Raw genomic sequence first — 17333 nt, 5'->3', positions numbered from 1 at the left:
CTTTTTTCCTACCCCTCCCCTTTGTTTAAAACTAAAAATACAGTTGTACAGATCAAGTCTTCCTAGAAGGCAGAAATGAAACACAGAACATTATAGTCTAACTTGTTCAGATAAAAGGATGTAAAGCAAGTTAACAATATAGGAAAATATTTTGCCACTTTAAAAATGGCAAAGGCTGCTCAATGTTCTTAGCAATTAAAACTGTACAATGAAGTTGTTTTGTGCAGACTTGATTGTTAACGTGCATGAATTTTGGAAGGTTAAGATGCTAAGTAGTTTTGTCAAAAATTAGTTTTTGTCCAGGTAATGTAATTGATGAAAGTTTTACTCTATACAGTTTGAAATGCTCACTGGTACTCTACCTTTCCAAGGGAAAGACAGAAAAGAAACCATGACTATGATTCTCAAGTGAGTACACTCTTATTTATATATCTCATCAGGTATTCTACAGGGATGCCCTCCGGGCTGCAATATCTAATTTCTACTCCTCCCTCATTTTCAAAGGTACTGGTAAATCCTCACTCCCTATTCCATATTATTAATTCCCTTTGCTGCCTATCTAATTTGCTTCACTATTCCTCCACCATACCAGGTACAAAGGATTTCATAGCAGCTCTTTAATCTGTAAAAATAAGTTCTCCAGCCACATGATCTCTCCCATCTTATTTCCATAATATTTTTTAACTTTCTTATCCTTTTTTATAATCTGTGAATTTTTTCCCTGTTGGTTTTTTTTTTTCCTTTGTTTTAGGTTTTTGGAGTTTTTTTGATAAAGTATTTTCACTCCTTATCCTTCTTTATCTTACCAGCTCCTCACCCTGCCTCTTTATATAAAATGCTGTGAACAACTTCCCTCCCCAATACTTCTCCCGTCTGTACTCTCCTAGGAATCACCTAAGCTCCAATTTTCCCCTTTGCTATTTTCAGCATATATTTTGCATTAGCTCTATTGTGGGAATTGCTTTCCTTCATGCAGTTAATGTTCTTGTTTTTGCTAATGAAGGTCTGCTTTTTTCCTTGCCAATTCCCCACATATTCTCTAAACTAATAAAACCTATGGTGTAATGCCCCATTTTGGGACTGTAGCCAAACACTGTGCAAACAAGTCTGTTTCCTCATATCATAGGTTCACTTCTCTGTTTCCATCTATTTTTAAGTGATACCATTTTTTTCCATGGAAGCTCATAAGATTATCTTAGCTTTCTCATTTGTTTTCTGCTTCATTGTTTATCATTGTTCTCAGTCCTGTTAACCACTTGTTTACCCATATATCAAAGCTGGAATTTCTTTTGCACTAACAGCCTATTTTGAAAAATAAATATATGGAACTCTTTCATCTTTTTTCTAAGTAATTAGAATGTGAAAACCACTAGAAAACACACTCATTATTTTCTTGGCTTTTGCTTTCATACTGCTTACATGTTATTCTTTGCCCTTGTTTTTCTTCTTCATCTTATTTGCAAATACATTTGGTGATGCTAGTTTCTTCTGCTGCCTCAGCACCATGCCAAATCAAATCTTAAAGTTGTGATTATTCAATGTCTTTTAACTAAAAAGTTCTATCTATTCACAGCAAGCATAAACTCTTTCTGGCCACCTCCCGTTTACAAGAAGCTAGTCTGAGATAGTTCTGCTGCACTCACTTGTTTCAGGAGCCATGCATTTTTTTCTATCTGTGTCTCATGAGTCACATCTTTCTCTTCTCTTTGCCTGCATGTGACTCCGCTCTGTTCCTCAACAGTCTTTTCGCTGTTGCTATAAATATCTTCTGTATTCAGCTGCCATGTAGAATATCCTTGCATTTCTCCAGGTAATTGATGTTCATAGTCATTCATAGCCCAGAGAACTGAGTGGAGTGAAATCCAGCTGATGGCTGGTCACAAGTGGTGTTCCTGAGGGGCCAGGCCTATCTAACATCTTTATCAACAACCTGGACAAGGGGATTGAGTGTCATTTGGCAGGTGCCCCTTGCAAAGGGGGCTTATTTCCTTCAAGAGGTAATACAGATCTGCTGGAGGATAGGAAGGCTCTGCAGGGGAATCTGGACAGCCTGAATCAATGGGATTGGGGCCAATAGAATGAGGTTCAGTGGGGCCAAGTGCCAAGTCGTATACTTGGGTCACAACAACCTAAGGGAATGTGCCAGGTTTAGGGAAGAGTGGCTGCAAAGTTACCTGGCAGAAAAGCACTGGGGAGTGCTTTCAACAACTGTTGAACATGTGCCCAGCTGGCCAAGAAGCCAGTGGCATCCTGGCCTCTGTCAGCAATAGTGTGACCAGCAGGACCAGGGCAGTGATTGTCCCCTGTACTCAGCACTGGTGATGCTGCTCCTCAAATCCTGTGTCCAGTTTTGGGCTTCTCACTATGAGGATATTGAGGAGCTGGAGCGAGTCCAGAGATGAGCAATGGAGCCAGTGAAGGGTGTGGAGCACAGGTCCTGTGAGGAGCAGCTGAGGGGTCTGGGTTGGTTTGTTCTGGAGAATGCATAGGGGAGACTTTATCACTCTACAATGACCTGAAAGGAGGGTCTAGCCAGGTGAGGGTTGGTCTCTTCTCCATAAGTAAGAAACAACAGAATGGGAGGAAATAACCTCAAGTTTCACTATGGGAAGTTTAGACTGGGTATTAGGAAAAATGTTGTCCTTCGAAGGGTTGTAAAGCATTGGAACAGGCTTCCCAGGGAAATGGCTGAGTCACCATCCTTGGAGGTTCTTTAGAAAGATGTGGCACATAGGGATATGGTTTAGTGGTGAACTGGGTGATGTTGGCCTAATGGTTGGACTTGATAATCTTAAATGTCTTTTCCAACCTATACAATTACAGATTGCTATGTTTCTGTAATTGCTTTGAGATTTCATTTGAGAATAGGTCTCTTAATGCCCTTTCCAACTTGTTTCTATTTTCACCTTCTAGTCTTTGCAATTGTTAATGGTTTTAAATAGCTGCACAGAAAGTGTGCTGTGATGTAAAGACATTTCACTCTCTTTTAATGATTTGTACGCTTGTAAGTGTTATGTTGAATAAAAGAGTTTTTCTTTTGGTCATACAAGCAGCTGAAAACCAGAAGATATTTTAAAGTGTTTTCTGATAAGTTCACACTTTTTTTCTGGTCTGTTTTCTTTTTACTTTCCACATACCTAGCATATTTTTCCTTAAATTTTTCATTAAACTTTAAAATGGACAGGTGTGCATATGAATTCTGGTTTTTATAATGTATGTGAACGATACATTGCTTTTCTTACCTTCTGTTCCTAAAAATCCACAGAAAATGCATTCTCCTTACAATAAAAATTTTTAGGGGTTCTTTATTTCTCACAACCTTACCAAGACAAATTGGTTTATTCTTGTGTGTTTTACCTAAAACTGGGAAACCCTGCTGTTGGAAGAAATCACAGGTTTCAGCAACAAAGTTAATTTTTAAAACATCTTTCTCCTTTACTTAAGAGGTATGCCTTCATATAAAATTTTGTCATTGTCCATCAGGAATGTCAGAAAAAAATTGCTGTCACTCATGTAGTTGCGTAATAGAGGAACTCTGAGGACCTGGAAGTTGCCTTTCCTTCTCTGTCATGTGTCTGATACAGGATTTTGTGAAAGGTGGTGGTGCATGCCAGTCAGGAAAAATTGGATGGCCCACTGCCCATTCTTCCTCTCCTTTGGTGGCCCTGATCTATCTGTAGTATGTTATTGAAGAGCCCAAAGAAGCCAAAGTTTCTCAGATTTTCCTCCTCCCTGCCCTAGCTTTTTTAATGCTGAAAGGAATGGGAAATGTAATAAGTTCTAGTTTTAAAGTAATGAATTATGAATCAGTGGCAATATGTATGCACTTACTCAAGTAACACAGAGATGAGTATACACAAATACCTGGAATACAAGACAAATCAAGTTCTGATTGAAACACAGAGCTTGTGTCATGGACTGTTTCAGAAAAATATAAGCTACAGGTTGAATTAGTGTTGGAAAGGAGGGAATTACAGTAATTTCACGAATACAAGCCGCACCAATTTGACCAAAATTTTGGTGGAAACCCGGAAGTGCGGCTAATATTCCGGGGCGGCTAATCTATTAACAAAATTCTAAAAGCTGCCAACACGGAAGTGAGAGCCCGCGGCAGCCCCAAGCCAAGCTGGAGCCCGGCCGGCCCCGGCAGAGGTGGGAAAGCCTGGCAGAGGCGGGGCCAGCAGTGTCGGGGGCGGGCGGCAGAGCCTGAGCCAGCAGGGCGGGGGAGCCCGGGAGAACTGGGGCTAGCAGTGCAGGGGAGCATGGCAGAAGCAGGAAGGCCGGCGGGTGGGGCTGCCTGGCAGCGGGGGAAGCCCAGCAGAATCGGGGCCAGCAGCGTGGGGGAGCCCGGCGGTGCGGGGGCCTGCAGTGCCGGCCAGGGCGAGGAAACGCGGCGGCGGTGCAGACGGGAGGGGGCGGCCGGCGAGCGTGGTGGCGGCGGCGGCAGCCCTGCCGGCGGGGCGAGCGAAAGCGGCGCTCGCGAAAGCGCCGCCCGGCGAGCGAAAGCGCCGCCGCGAGCCGCGAAAGCGCCGCCGCGAGCCGTGAGCCGCGAACCGCGAGCCGCGAAAGCGCCGCCGCGAACCGCGAGCCGCGAAAGCGCCGCCGCGAGCCGCGAAAGCGCCGCCGCGAGCCGCGAACCGCGAGCCGCGAAAGCGCCGCCGCGAACCGCGAGCCGCGAAAGCGCCGCCGCGAGCCGCGAAAGCGCCGCGGGGCGGGCGACAAGCGGCAGCGGGGCGGACGGCGAGCCCGGCGGCGGCAGCCCTGCCAGCCGGGCGAGCGAACGCGGCAGCGGGGCGGTGCTGACGGGAGAGGGGGGCCAGCAAGCCCGGCGGCGGCGGCAGCACCACCCGGCCAGCCCCGCCGAGCCGTGGCGCTGAGCTGGGCCACCCGGCCCCGTCGGCAACCATGAGCGGGCCGAGCCTGCCTGGCCCCGCCCCGAGCCAGTAAAGCCCGCTATGCCGCGATCCTCTTACTAATTGGCCAATTTGTGAAAGCTGCGCACGGATTCTCGCGACGAACGAAAGTGCGGCTAATATTCGGGGTGCGGCTTATCTATTGACAAAGACAGCAACATTGTCGAGGCACCGGGGGTGCGGCTTATAATCCGTGCGGCTTGTATTCGTGAAACTACTGTATATCCCTCCTTTATCATTATCATTTATTTTCATAGTTACAAGAAAAAGTAAGCCCTAGTAACAGTTAGTGAATGGAGGCTCAATGTTAAATGGAGAGGAAAAATATGACAAGGATTAAAAAACAAAATTAAATTCAAGTACAAAAACTTACTTTTACAACTTACCATTTTTAGATTTATTGTTTGAAATAGATTGGATACGGGAGAAAAAGGAAAAGAGGAGTGAATTTTTTTTTTTTCTTTTAACCAGCTCTAATCCTGCTAGATCTGTCCTACCTTAATGCAATTTCTGTATTCTAGTTTGTTTCCTGGGTCATCTTGGTGTGTGTCATAGTGTGGTACTTTTCTTAGTCCTTCTGGTTTTTTTTGTTTTGTGTCATTTGCTGGTAACTGGACCTTTAAGTGCATCGAAGCATATTATGAAAATTTACAAGTTTATAAAATGCTATCCTCCAGCTATTCTTCTCTACATGTTTTTCCAACTTTTTCTCTACTTAAGTTTGAGTCATTACTGAAAATACTATACTATTAAAAGGAAAATTAAAAACCCCAACATGTTTACCTGACTGACAGCAGTTTTGCTCTGTGTCTGATGTCTGAAGGCAATTTCTCAGTGATGCTACTTCATTTATTACGGACTTTTTGAATGGCAAAGGACAGGGGGAATGCAGAGTTAATTCTTACCTAGATATCTTTGTATACTGTTAATTATTTTTATTCTCTAGGGCCAAACTTGGGATGCCTCAGTTCTTGAGTCTTGAAGCACAGAGTCTCCTGCGAATGCTCTTCAAAAGAAACCCAGCAAACAGATTAGGTAAAGTTTTTAGCAGAATATTTTAATTTTGATCATAATACTCAAATTATCATTGATCATTAAACTGACTAAAATTTTGTTTCCTGTGTAAAATGGACTTTAAAGTAAGAATGTAGATTGCCCTTCAAGTGATCACTAAAGTATTATCATTTTTGCTGGTCCTACATCTAAAATTAATGCAGAAGGAATAAGAAATATAATTTTGCTAGCCATTCCTTTGACCAAGAAGAAAATTATTCACAGACATTTTTCTTCCTTATAAAAGGAGCAGGGCCAGATGGAGTAGAAGAAATTAAGAGGCATGCATTCTTTTCCAAAATAGATTGGAATGTGAGTATCTAATTAAAAATCAATACAGTAAATTTCTTGTTTAAGTCTTTTATGGTATCATATAACTTTTCCATTTACAATGTGTCCCTTCTCTTCAGAAATTGTACCGGAGAGAAATCCATCCTCCTTTTAAACCTGCAACTGGCAGACCTGAAGATACATTTTATTTTGACCCTGAGTTTACAGCAAAAACTCCAAAAGGTAAAGAGATATGAATGAGACAACTTACATATTCAAAAGATAGAATTTGAATTTCAAATTTTTTCATTCAAATTTTGATGCAAATTGTTGTCTTTACAAAGTCAAGGTACTACCAAAATTTCAGTACTTAGTCTCGTATCTGCATGTTAAAGATTCTGCTTGTAAGTAGATGATGTGTTTTTCAGATTCGCCTGGTATTCCACCCAGTGCTAATGCACATCAACTTTTTCGGGGATTTAGTTTTGTAGCTATTGCATCAGATGATGAAAGCCAAGCAATGCAGACAGTTGGAGTGCATTCAATTGTCCAGGTGAGTATATCCAATTTAAAAAAAAAAAAAAAGTTTCTTGGTGGATGGATTGTTTCCTTGTCACAGAATGAAATATCATGAGAAAATCATTGTCATCTTTTATACAAGAAAAGTAAAGATCAGATTATTTTATCCAAACAAAATCTCTCAAGGTACAGGACCTGTTAAATTACTGAGCAACTACAGGTACAAATAGGCTTCAACCTTAAATGAGAACATTCTACCATCTGTACTGCATTGCCTCTTTAATGTCAAGCCATAAGGTGGAGGGGAATAGCAGATATATTGATTTATTGGTTTTTTTCCCCCATACATGAAAATGTCAGTTGATTCCTGCAATGCAGAAGTGGGAGGCACTGGACTGCAATTATGAATTGTATCTGGATGTTCTGGACTGCTGTGCATCTTGAAGTCCATGACCCAGGATGTATTCTGTCCCTCCCAAGCCACTTGAAGTTAATTTGCTAATCTGTGCTATTTTGTGACAAATCAGTGTTACAGTGCACACTCAAGCTTCAGCTTCCTTGATGTATTTGAATGATTCCAGTAGAGTCTCCTGTTTTAATAATTGTGATGCTGTCGCTTGGAAGAGGAGACCTCTGCAAAAATTGTATTTCTACTGCCTCTCTGTTCTCTTGATAGTTCTAATTACTGAGTCATGAAAACCAGCTCGTGATCTAAATTGTCTTGAAAACTTCTTAATGTATAGGTAGGAATAAAAAGGTGTGCTCTATGATTGGGTTTATTTGTATTTTTCACTGCACCAATATTTTGTAAATGTCTGAGAAAATGTTAAAAACCCCACAATTTATACAGAACATGAGTAGTCCTTGTATTTATTCAACATTCTCATGTCCAGAATTGTTGCAACATGCTTTTCTACACATTACTGTTTCATGTGTAGTAACATTTTTTAAAAAAATAACTTCAGACCTTTTTTTATTCTCAAGAAGCTTTCTGATTGGATATATGCATCAGAATTATTTCTGATCCTGGTATCTTGCTAGAAGTTGCTGCAAGCATCTCTGTGCTGCTTCATTCCCACATAGTTTTGTACATGCCATTATTGCTCTTTGTATATGATTTCCTTCTCTTGTAAAGGTCTACTTCTCTGCTGCCTTTCCTCTGTGCCCCTCAACAACTTCCTCACTCCTATTTCCTCTTTTCTGTGCTGCAGGATACCCAGATGGTTTCCTGCAAATGCTTTGCATCCTTTGCACAGCTCCATACACTAGAACACCATTTCCTTCCCTTACAAGAGTGAGCACTTGTCCTCCTTTCAGCATTTTATTTCTGTGAAAGGGTTTTTCGACTGCCACTCCATGCAATTCCAGCCAATCTGATTCTATTCAGTATGTCTGAATTTTCCAGCTGGCATTCTGTCTATTCAGATAATAAAAAGTGATACTTCTTTACCATTATTGTACCACTATTTTGTCTTGAAGTCTTCTGATTTTCTTTGGTTTGGAGTTTCTATCTTTAAATTAGTAAAGCAACAATCAGAAAAATGTTGTCCATTTCTAAAATACAGCATGCATTATTTACAATATGTCTAATATATAATGTGTCTTATACTAATTTTTAACAGAAGGTAGTGGGGATTTAGACCACTTTGACCTAGTAGAGTCATCAGTTTAAAATTTTAAGCAAATCAATAGGAGTTTTTTAAAAGTTATTTTAATTTAAAAATCAGTTAAATATTAAGAATATTCATCAATTGATAATGTTATTTTGGTAGCAGTTGCACAGGAACAGCATTCAGTTTACTGATGGATATGAAGTAAAGGAAGATATTGGAGTTGGCTCTTATTCTGTCTGCAAGAGATGTATTCATAAAGCTTCAAACATGGAATATGCTGTGAAGGTAATTACTTTGTTATAAACCATACTTTTCAGATTTTAGCATTGGGCATTTTTATTTGTCATAGAGAAACATAGAGATTGATTTTTTTTAAATATAAAAATACTTTATATGCAACTGTAAGAGTAAATTAATAAAGTCTCAGATGGCTAAGGGGTTTGTAACAGTCTTCAGTCTGGTGCAACTTCCAGAATAAACTTCAGCTCTGTTTTGGCTTTCTAGTTTTCGGTAAGGTTTTTAATATTGTTTTTATGTTATTCTTTAGGGCTTTCTAGCACTTCTTTGAAGGCATTAAATTCTCAGTTGAAATCAGCAGATTTCCCAGAACTGCAATTATAAGGTTTTCTGTGTAATAACCTGGGACTCAGTGGTTACTATGTGAGCAAGACTTTATAAGTGGGGAAAAAAAAAGCAGTCTTTAAATCCTGTACTGTGAGGCAGTTCTCTTTTCGAATTGTTGAACAGCTTACTACTTAATTATGTAAAATACAAAGATGAATTAAGTATGTAGATTGCCTCCTGGAAAACTTCCAGTTTCAGTTTGGTTCAGTTTGGTAGTTAAAAACTTATTTTTATTCTGGTTCTGGCCAGGAACAGATTTGACTTCTGTGCTTTCAATTTGAAGTAATTTCTTGGAACTGCAAGAAAGTGCTGGCATAGCTGATAATTCCCTCAGCTATGACATTTGCTGTGAAGATTCACTCACTTTTCTATTGCCTCTGTTGGGGCATTTTTTTCCTCAAGGAATCTTGAAAAAAAGAATAAGATGATCCGTGTCTGGTCTGCTAGCAGGGGACTGGTAGCAGTATGGGCATAAGGATGAAGGGGTAACATAACAATGGAAAACACATTATAGGAAATTCTGCAGTTCAGGAGAGGAAAAAAATGAGAACAAAAATACATTTAAGTAGGGCAAAACAATATTTTGCTTGTTTGAACAAGGTGAACTTTAGAGCCAGAGATGCAAATGGACTTTCATAATGAAGGTGTGCATGAATTAACTCTGAGAAATTTTTACTTTTTCTATTTTTTTTGTTCTCTTTCTCTTCTGCTTTCTTTTGCTCACCAAATATTTGTTTGAGATTAGCATTGTGAAAATCAGTTCATTGGCATTATCCAACCAGTATCTTGTGTTAAATTAGGAACTTCCTATTTTATTAAATAATGGATCACTGAAGTCTTACCTACCAAGCAGCCTTGCATTATTTATCACAACCAAAGAGATTAGATCACTTATCCTCTAAAATGGTTTTCAAAAGACATTTTTTCATTTTTCCCAACATTTTTTGCTTTGCCTTGCTTTTCCAATTTAATAAACTGGGGTTTGGTTGTAATACATACCTTTTGCAACAATAAATACTGCTTAACTGTTGATGCTAATAAGTACACCAAAGCATACACTAGATTCACAAGAAGAATTATGCCTCTGTCTGTACACGCTCTTACAGATTATTGACAAGAGTAAAAGAGATCCCACGGAAGAGATTGAAATCCTGCTGCGCTATGGACAGCATCCAAATATTATTACCCTGAAAGATGTAAGTAGTGTTTCAAAGACACCCTTTAGTGTATTGCAATTGTGAATCACTTTCTGATTTGAGAGATGACAAGCTATATGTTTTAGATTTATGTTCATGTTTTTCAGTCTTTAAAAATAAAACAATGTTCCAATGCAATTTATTCAGTACTGTCTAGTTTTTTACTGGGATGTCTGTGGTTTTTTTTAAAGATGCTTATATTTTGATACCAGTTTTATTCTAAGGAGTCAAATAACTCATCCTTCATAAATTCTAGCAAAGAATAATTTATTTAATGTTGGCTGTATTTTTAAAGAAACAAGGAAGTTTTTTGATTGCTTAGTTGACTTTGAATCTGATTTTGCCTACATTATTCAAAAGCACATTATTATAGAACAAAGGACTCACTGTTAGCACAGTACCAAAGTAATTTTCATGGACAGTAGCAAGTATTACTCAGTAGTAGACAAAATCTTTCCATGGTTCTCACTCTTTTTTACCCAGTATCTTTATCTGGCCTCTGTATGAACACTATCTAGGTATTTTTTCCTTGTATTATTTTCTTTGACCATGGAAATACTTTGTCCATAAAAAGCAAAGAGTAACATAAACTGGGAGGTAGAGGGTGTTCATAGTGAACAGTATATTCTGATGATCTAACTGAAAAAGAAAATTGTCTTTGTCTCCTTGGTTGTTCATTAAAGAGGATTAAAAATTTAAAAGGCATATGCTTAATGACTTTCTTAGACTACAGGGAAATATTCTGGTCCCCCAAACCAAACCTCAGGCAAAACAGCAAACCATTTCCAGGAAGCTGAGCTCAGCTGAAAGGAGATTGTCAGACATTTTGAAGTCATTAAAGCAACAGCTCATAAATAGTGTAGCGATGAGCACTAGACAACTCTGCATGAAGTTGGTCTACTACAGTCTCTCTATCTTATTGATATCATACTTTTTGGCCTTTCCTGGACAGAGAAAATAAGGTAGATATATAGATAAGGTAGAAAATAAGGGAACTCACCAGTGAGCTTATCTTATTGTAAGGAAGATACCACAGTTACAGTCCCACTTTCTGTTCTGCTTCATGAGGTTGGACAGAAAAGCTACTTGAAAGCTGTGCTGAACAGAACCTGCATCAGCATTCATGGTGCTTCTAGTGCTGCATGCTAGGCTCCTGTGTTACTTTAATTCATGACAGTTTGTTATTTAAGCAGGAAAACAAACACAAGGATGTGAACATTCACCTGAACTTCAGCATGATGATTATTTTACACTGAGAACAGAAATCCAGCCAGTCTTAAACAGCAGCAATATATGCTGAATTATTTCACTTTGTAATTCATCTTTTATCATCATCAGTTGCCTTCCAGTAGGAACCATCTTTCATGCACAGCAACAGCAATACACAAATAGGAGACTACCAAAAAAATAAAAAAATCCTTAAGCGCACAAAGGGAGAAAGGTTGTAATTCTCACTCACTTCTGCTTCAAATCAGTTCCCCAAGCAGAAATTATGGAAGGATGTCCAATGTAAAAAAGAATCTTGTATAAATCTGTAAGAATTTGACATTAAGTTTTTCTTGTCCTAATACAGACCCATGGGGCAGATTGCTTGCATGTCTCACATTATAACAGTGTGCTATCACAGCTTTCAGAGAAGATAAGGAGTATTTTGCCTTCAGGTCTCAAACTCTAGAGCACCATGTACCATGATAAAAATAAAACCCATTGATTTGCTCAATTTTTCATTTAGTTCCACATCAAAACTTAAATGTTTCTAATCTGAAGTGCCAGAATAAAGTATTTCAGCATTTAAGTGCCTGCTTTGAAAATCATTATTCTGCAATAAATAATTTCTTTTCTTCTATTTCAAGAAGAAATGCGGTAGTGTTTGAATTTTGCTTAAGATGGAAGTTTTCATTCCTGTTGAGTCTTTTTATGTAATTTAATTCTGAAGGTGTTTGGATTGAAACAATGGATATTCAAGAGACCAAATTCTTTCTGCAGTGCACAGTCCTCTGGGGGTTTTCCTTCTGATTGTTATCAGTGGTCTTTTTCAGTTACATAGTATGTAAACAAAAGGAGCTATATTGTGCTAAATCAGATGTCCTTCTTAACCAATATCCTGCCCCTGACAGAGGCCCTTAGTGGATGCCTAGGAAACAGTGTAAGAAGGGAGGAAGCACACGGTTTCCAACAAAACATTACCTAGAAACTTCCTGTGCCAGACCATTATAAATGTTTTACCCTTTTTATGTAATAGTTACTGTTCTGTAGCAGAACTTTTGTCCTGGTTTGAGTTATTTAAAGCATTGGCTGAAGAATCTGTTCAGAAATATTTTAGAAACCTGAATACAAGATATCCAGTCTGCCTGTCCAAGTGCTTATTTATGATTTAAAAATACCTCATAATATATCTGTAAAATCTTGCTTCCCTTGGCAAAAACCTTGATTTCTTTCTCCATTGCATTATATTTTGTTCATATGCTACATCTGTTTGTCACTATAGTTTCTTCTACTTTGCCTTGTAGAAAAGACATACTGACTGACCTGTGGCTTGTGCTCAGAATTAATTTTAAAATTACAAAAATCACATTTGTGATCGTGGCATGATAATGTGCACATGTGAATAAAAAGTCATCAGTATTTATTCAAGAACAACTTAAATTGGTAATACCGTTAGAGGAATTGGTGCAAGGAGAATGGTTTGTTTGGAGTGAGTTATCTGTGAGGATTTTTGGCTGGCAGACAGGACCAGCAGATAAAATAGTAACCAAATAAATGCAAATTTTGCTGGAGTTCTGCAATCATGGGATGTGTATGCTCTGACATGTAAAATGAAATATGCCTCATGTTATACCAGGATTAGAGGAAGCATGCCTAACAAAAAAAAAGCCAGTTTAGTATCTAGAATTAGATTATTCTGGTTTTGAATAATGTGTAATATTTAAAGTCTTAATACAAACACATTTAGATGCTCAGTCATTTGTATTTCTTGGGGGGAAAATTCCTGTTAAGCGACAACACAGAAACCCATCATGTCTTCATCTCCTTAAGATCCTAAGTTTGTACAACCCATGGAATTATTTAACATTCTTTTTTTATTATTTGGGAAGAAAATAGATCCTTCTAGTATTGTTAGGAGAACCCAAGTTTCAACCCTTAGAACTTTATTAGCGGGTTTTTCCCGGGTACTTTAAGACCAGGGAATTGGGATGAAAACCTTTTTTTTTTACTTATTTTCTGTTACTTAGCTAATATCTATTCCTAAATTTATTTTACTATAATTTTGATAATTGTTTCTTCTTAAACACAAGTTATTTTTTATTTCACACATTTTACTGGGAAAAAAAACCTGCAACATCACCATGAAAGTAGGTTGAAATTATTAGAGGGAACAGTCTGTAAAAGGTTTCACTAAAGCAGGAATTGTTTCAGGATTAAGTTGAAACTCTCAAGACAGACTGGATGGGGCTTTGGGCAACCTACCCCTGCCTGTGGAGGAAGGTTGGGAATAGATGGTCTTTCAACCTAAATAGATGGCTTATTCAGCCTAAACCATTCCATGATTTTGTGAAAGTACAACTGAACTGAAATGCTGAAGTCTAAGTACCTTAAAATGTGCTTTGGTATCACTCGGTCTGTAGTGCCCTCTGGTGAGAATGTAAAGAATTCTCAAATGCTTCCCTGGATGGTAAAAGCCATGCAAAAATTAGGCCATTTTCCATAACTAGAAGTAAGGGATAAAATGTGCGTATTTAAATACTTTTAGACTTTGCTATAGGCTTTATGTGCAGAGGAATGTATAAGTTTTTGGTTTTTATCATATCAACTTTGTATTCACTGTTCACAGAGGCTATTTGAGATAAATTTACTTTTTTTCCTTTTATTTCGTCTTGACTATTGGAATGATCTCTCTTTATATTTTTAATTTAGTGCAACGATTGCTGCTTGAATTAGCTCTGGTTTTGCCTTAATTAAACTAGTTTCCATTTTTTACTACTTAATTTCTCACATGTCTAGTTTACTTTGTTTTAGTGAAACTGTGGGGGGGGAAACTACCTGTTATTTGTCCCTTTTTTATCTTTAAACACTTTCATACCAGTATTTCTGTTATTTTGGTACACTATTGCTTTTTGTAAAGGTTTTGTGTTCACTTCTGAAGGTGGACAACATTTGGGTAGTGTGTGGGTTGTGAAATACAGGGGAAAAAATTGAAGAAAACAGTTTGTGGACACACGTGCACTATCTCTGTGTGTTTCACATGAAGACAGCAGAGAATAAATATTTTTAAGTTTAAATTTTTATGTACTTTTTACAGGTGTATGATGATGGAAAATACGTGTATGTAGTAACAGAACTTATGAAAGGAGGAGAATTGCTGGACAAAATTCTTAGACAAAAATTTTTCTCAGAACGAGAAGCTAGTGCTGTTCTGTTCACAATAACAAAAACGGTTGAATATCTCCACGCACAAGGGGTAAGTTTTCAACTCAGACAAAATGTTTATAGCTATTATTATTCTTCTCTTTCAGAAGATAAACTTGTATTTGATACATTCTTCTCTGTGGTAATTAAGTGGGTTTTGGTAAACAATTGCATTGCAGCAGGAGTTTGTGTTGAAATCAAAACTTTCCTTATCAGCTCTGTACATGTTCAGATAACTGAGCTGATGCAACTGTTTCTGTTGTTCTTCATGCAGTCTGTCAGCAGTTCTGTGGAATATGCAGATAATTACTAAGAGAGGGAGGATGTGAAGGGAAGAAAGTCCAGGAAGAAGTGCTAGGACCAGTGTTGTTGTATAACCATGGGTCCTAATGTAATTTCAATCTTGTCCTGTGATATATCCTGAAAAATTATTTTCCATTTTGTAATTCCTTTGACTTAATAGTTTTGAAGAACATGGTTTATGACTTGTAACCCCTGTGCTATAGGGTCAGGAAAGGAGACAGAAAACTAACATTTTGGGAAATTAATTTGGAGACAGAGGAAGTAATTCTAATATAGAGAAGGACAGTGTGATAATTGCATGGCAAGAAATACAAGTTGTGTTGTGTTTTTAAGTAAACAAGAAAAAGGGAATGGAGAAAAGGCAGAAAATCAGGGTGAAGGAAGAAGTCAAGCTGCTAATACATGATAGTGTTACCCAAGAAAGGATGCTTTGAAACATATAGTGCTCAAATTATTTTCACTAGCAAATAGCAATCCAATACATACTGTCATGTCTGGAAGCTTTTATTTCAGAAAACTTATGGTGAAGGTTACCTGGTATCTCATTCTGTGATTCATCTCGCCAGTCACTTGCTCACATGTGTATTTTTATTTGAGTCTGTGTGCACAGATGATAGTCCTTGGCCAGCAGCACCCATGGGAATTACGATCAAACCTTGATATCTTCTGTATGGAAATACAGATAATAGAATAACAAATCATAACTTTGTTCGTTCTTGCCCCATGTGGTTAGAAGAGGCCCAGTGACCTTGCATCTAGTAAGGGATTTCAGGGGTTATGGTTTCTTTACTGTAGATATCTGTAAATATTGGCATTTTAACTGGTATTAGACCACGTGCACTTTGGAATGTTTACTTTTGGAAAATTTTAAGTCTTATATTAAGTACACCTCCACAGGAAAGCTGGCCATATATGTAAATAGTGAGCACTTCAGTAGTGTTAATTCTTTTCTGGAAGAGTCCCTCGTGTCTTCAGTGGATTTTCCTGTTAAAACTCCTTTGGACACTGAAGGAGCTTAATTGAATATGGTATTAGGTAATATCTGGTTTGACAGTCTCTGCATCTGTGTGCAGTCTCCACAATCCTTCCCAGGAAGAGTTTTCTCATGGCCATTCATAGGATACTTTTGAACTAAGAGAAACTAAGCAAGGAATTAAATCCTCAGGGTAAGCAGTGCTTCCAGCAATCACCTAGAGCATTCTAAAAGTAGTAGGGCCAACATACAGTGATTAAGGATTGGCATAAGAGACGTCATAAAACAGATAAACAAGAAGTTCATGTCATCTTGGAGCTGCACACTTGTGTATGCTGGTAGGTAATTGAGACTGCTGGTCAAAAGCACAATGCTAAGAAATAAAGAACTGAAAGTTCCTGCAGGTTATTTTGCTCTCTTCCGTTGCTCTAAAATAAAATGTTATTTCTACACAAAATGCCAACATAATTTAAACAATCTGGCAATTTTTTTAAAAGCATTATATTTTTAAATATTTTCAAAGTTTACCTTTGGGAAAACTACTTAATATAGGAAGGTGTTTCACTTATTCTTTGGCATAAACATTTTGATTGCTTGGGAAGTAGTGTTTTAATTTGAACTAGACTGCCACACTTATGCTTACTCTTCCTCCTTGAGCGTTGCTTCCCCTTCGCAAAAAAGCCTACAGCTCAAGCACACTGTTCTAGAAACAGCCAAATCCCCAGTTCTGTGCTGTTTCCATTGCTCACTTCTTCCTTTCTACCCCTTTTAGAATCTCTTTTAAAAAAAAAAAAAAAAACCAACCCAAAACATCAACAGGAATAAAACTGGGGGTTTTTTGGGTAAAAAGTAAAAACAAGGGCAATCAGGAACTGGTTCTCTCATACACTGACATCTAAAGCCAGGATGTTCCCTTAACATCTTAAGTTCCAAGTCAAATTCTTTAATATCATTTGTATATTTCAGCTTACAAGGTGCTTATTTCCATAATTTTAAGTACTTGCTTTATTAAATCTGAGCATCACACAGATTTGCATGCTGGAAAAGTCTACTAAATAGACTTAACATGTTAAGTGGCTTTGCAATGTGCATGACCCTCTGCACTCCTTGTTCTCCTGAAACCATGGTAGGTTTGGATGAAGATGTTGAGCTTCTGATTTCTGGACATCACTTATTTGCAGAAGTCTGGAGTTTCTTCTTGTTCTAATGTGATTACTTTTATGAAATATTTCGCAATCGCTTCCATTTAAATTTAACCATGAAAAGCTGTGTTTAATATATTAATAAAACACATACGACAACAAGGAAGATAAAGGCCCTCACGTTCTATTTCAATATTTAAAGGAGGACACTTAGATTCACTCTGCTTTCTTACAGTGCTACATACCCTCTTCTTTACAGAGAGCAGAGTCTCTGGAGGCTGTAGGCTAACTTGTCTCATGAAGAAAATATAGCAGGTCAT

General features: G+C 38.1%; 1 protein-coding gene across 3 annotated transcripts in view; it reads left to right on the top strand.

Annotated features, from left to right (window-relative positions):
* The window catches only part of RPS6KA3 (ribosomal protein S6 kinase A3), a 76586-nt gene that overhangs the window by 50904 nt on the left and 8349 nt on the right, over nt 1-17333 (top strand). For 2 of the 3 annotated variants that reach the window (XM_033051321.2, XM_033051320.1), the window contains 8 exons: nt 338-408; nt 5860-5948; nt 6214-6278; nt 6377-6479; nt 6665-6789; nt 8528-8653; nt 10099-10188; nt 14489-14647. In XM_033051321.2, coding sequence (XP_032907212.1) covers nt 338-408; nt 5860-5948; nt 6214-6278; nt 6377-6479; nt 6665-6789; nt 8528-8653; nt 10099-10188; nt 14489-14647 — 828 coding nt within the window. The remainder of the gene's footprint in view (nt 1-337; nt 409-5859; nt 5949-6213; nt 6279-6376; nt 6480-6664; nt 6790-8527; nt 8654-10098; nt 10189-14488; nt 14648-17333) is intronic. The other variant, XM_033051323.1, reaches the window with a different exon arrangement.

The sequence above is a fragment of the Catharus ustulatus genome, chromosome 2, assembly GCF_009819885.2.
Source record: "Catharus ustulatus isolate bCatUst1 chromosome 2, bCatUst1.pri.v2, whole genome shotgun sequence".
In the NCBI taxonomy this organism is placed as follows: Eukaryota; Metazoa; Chordata; class Aves; order Passeriformes; family Turdidae; genus Catharus; species Catharus ustulatus.
The sequence above is the reverse complement of the archived record's forward strand: the minus strand, read 5'-3'. Positions and strand labels throughout refer to the sequence as shown.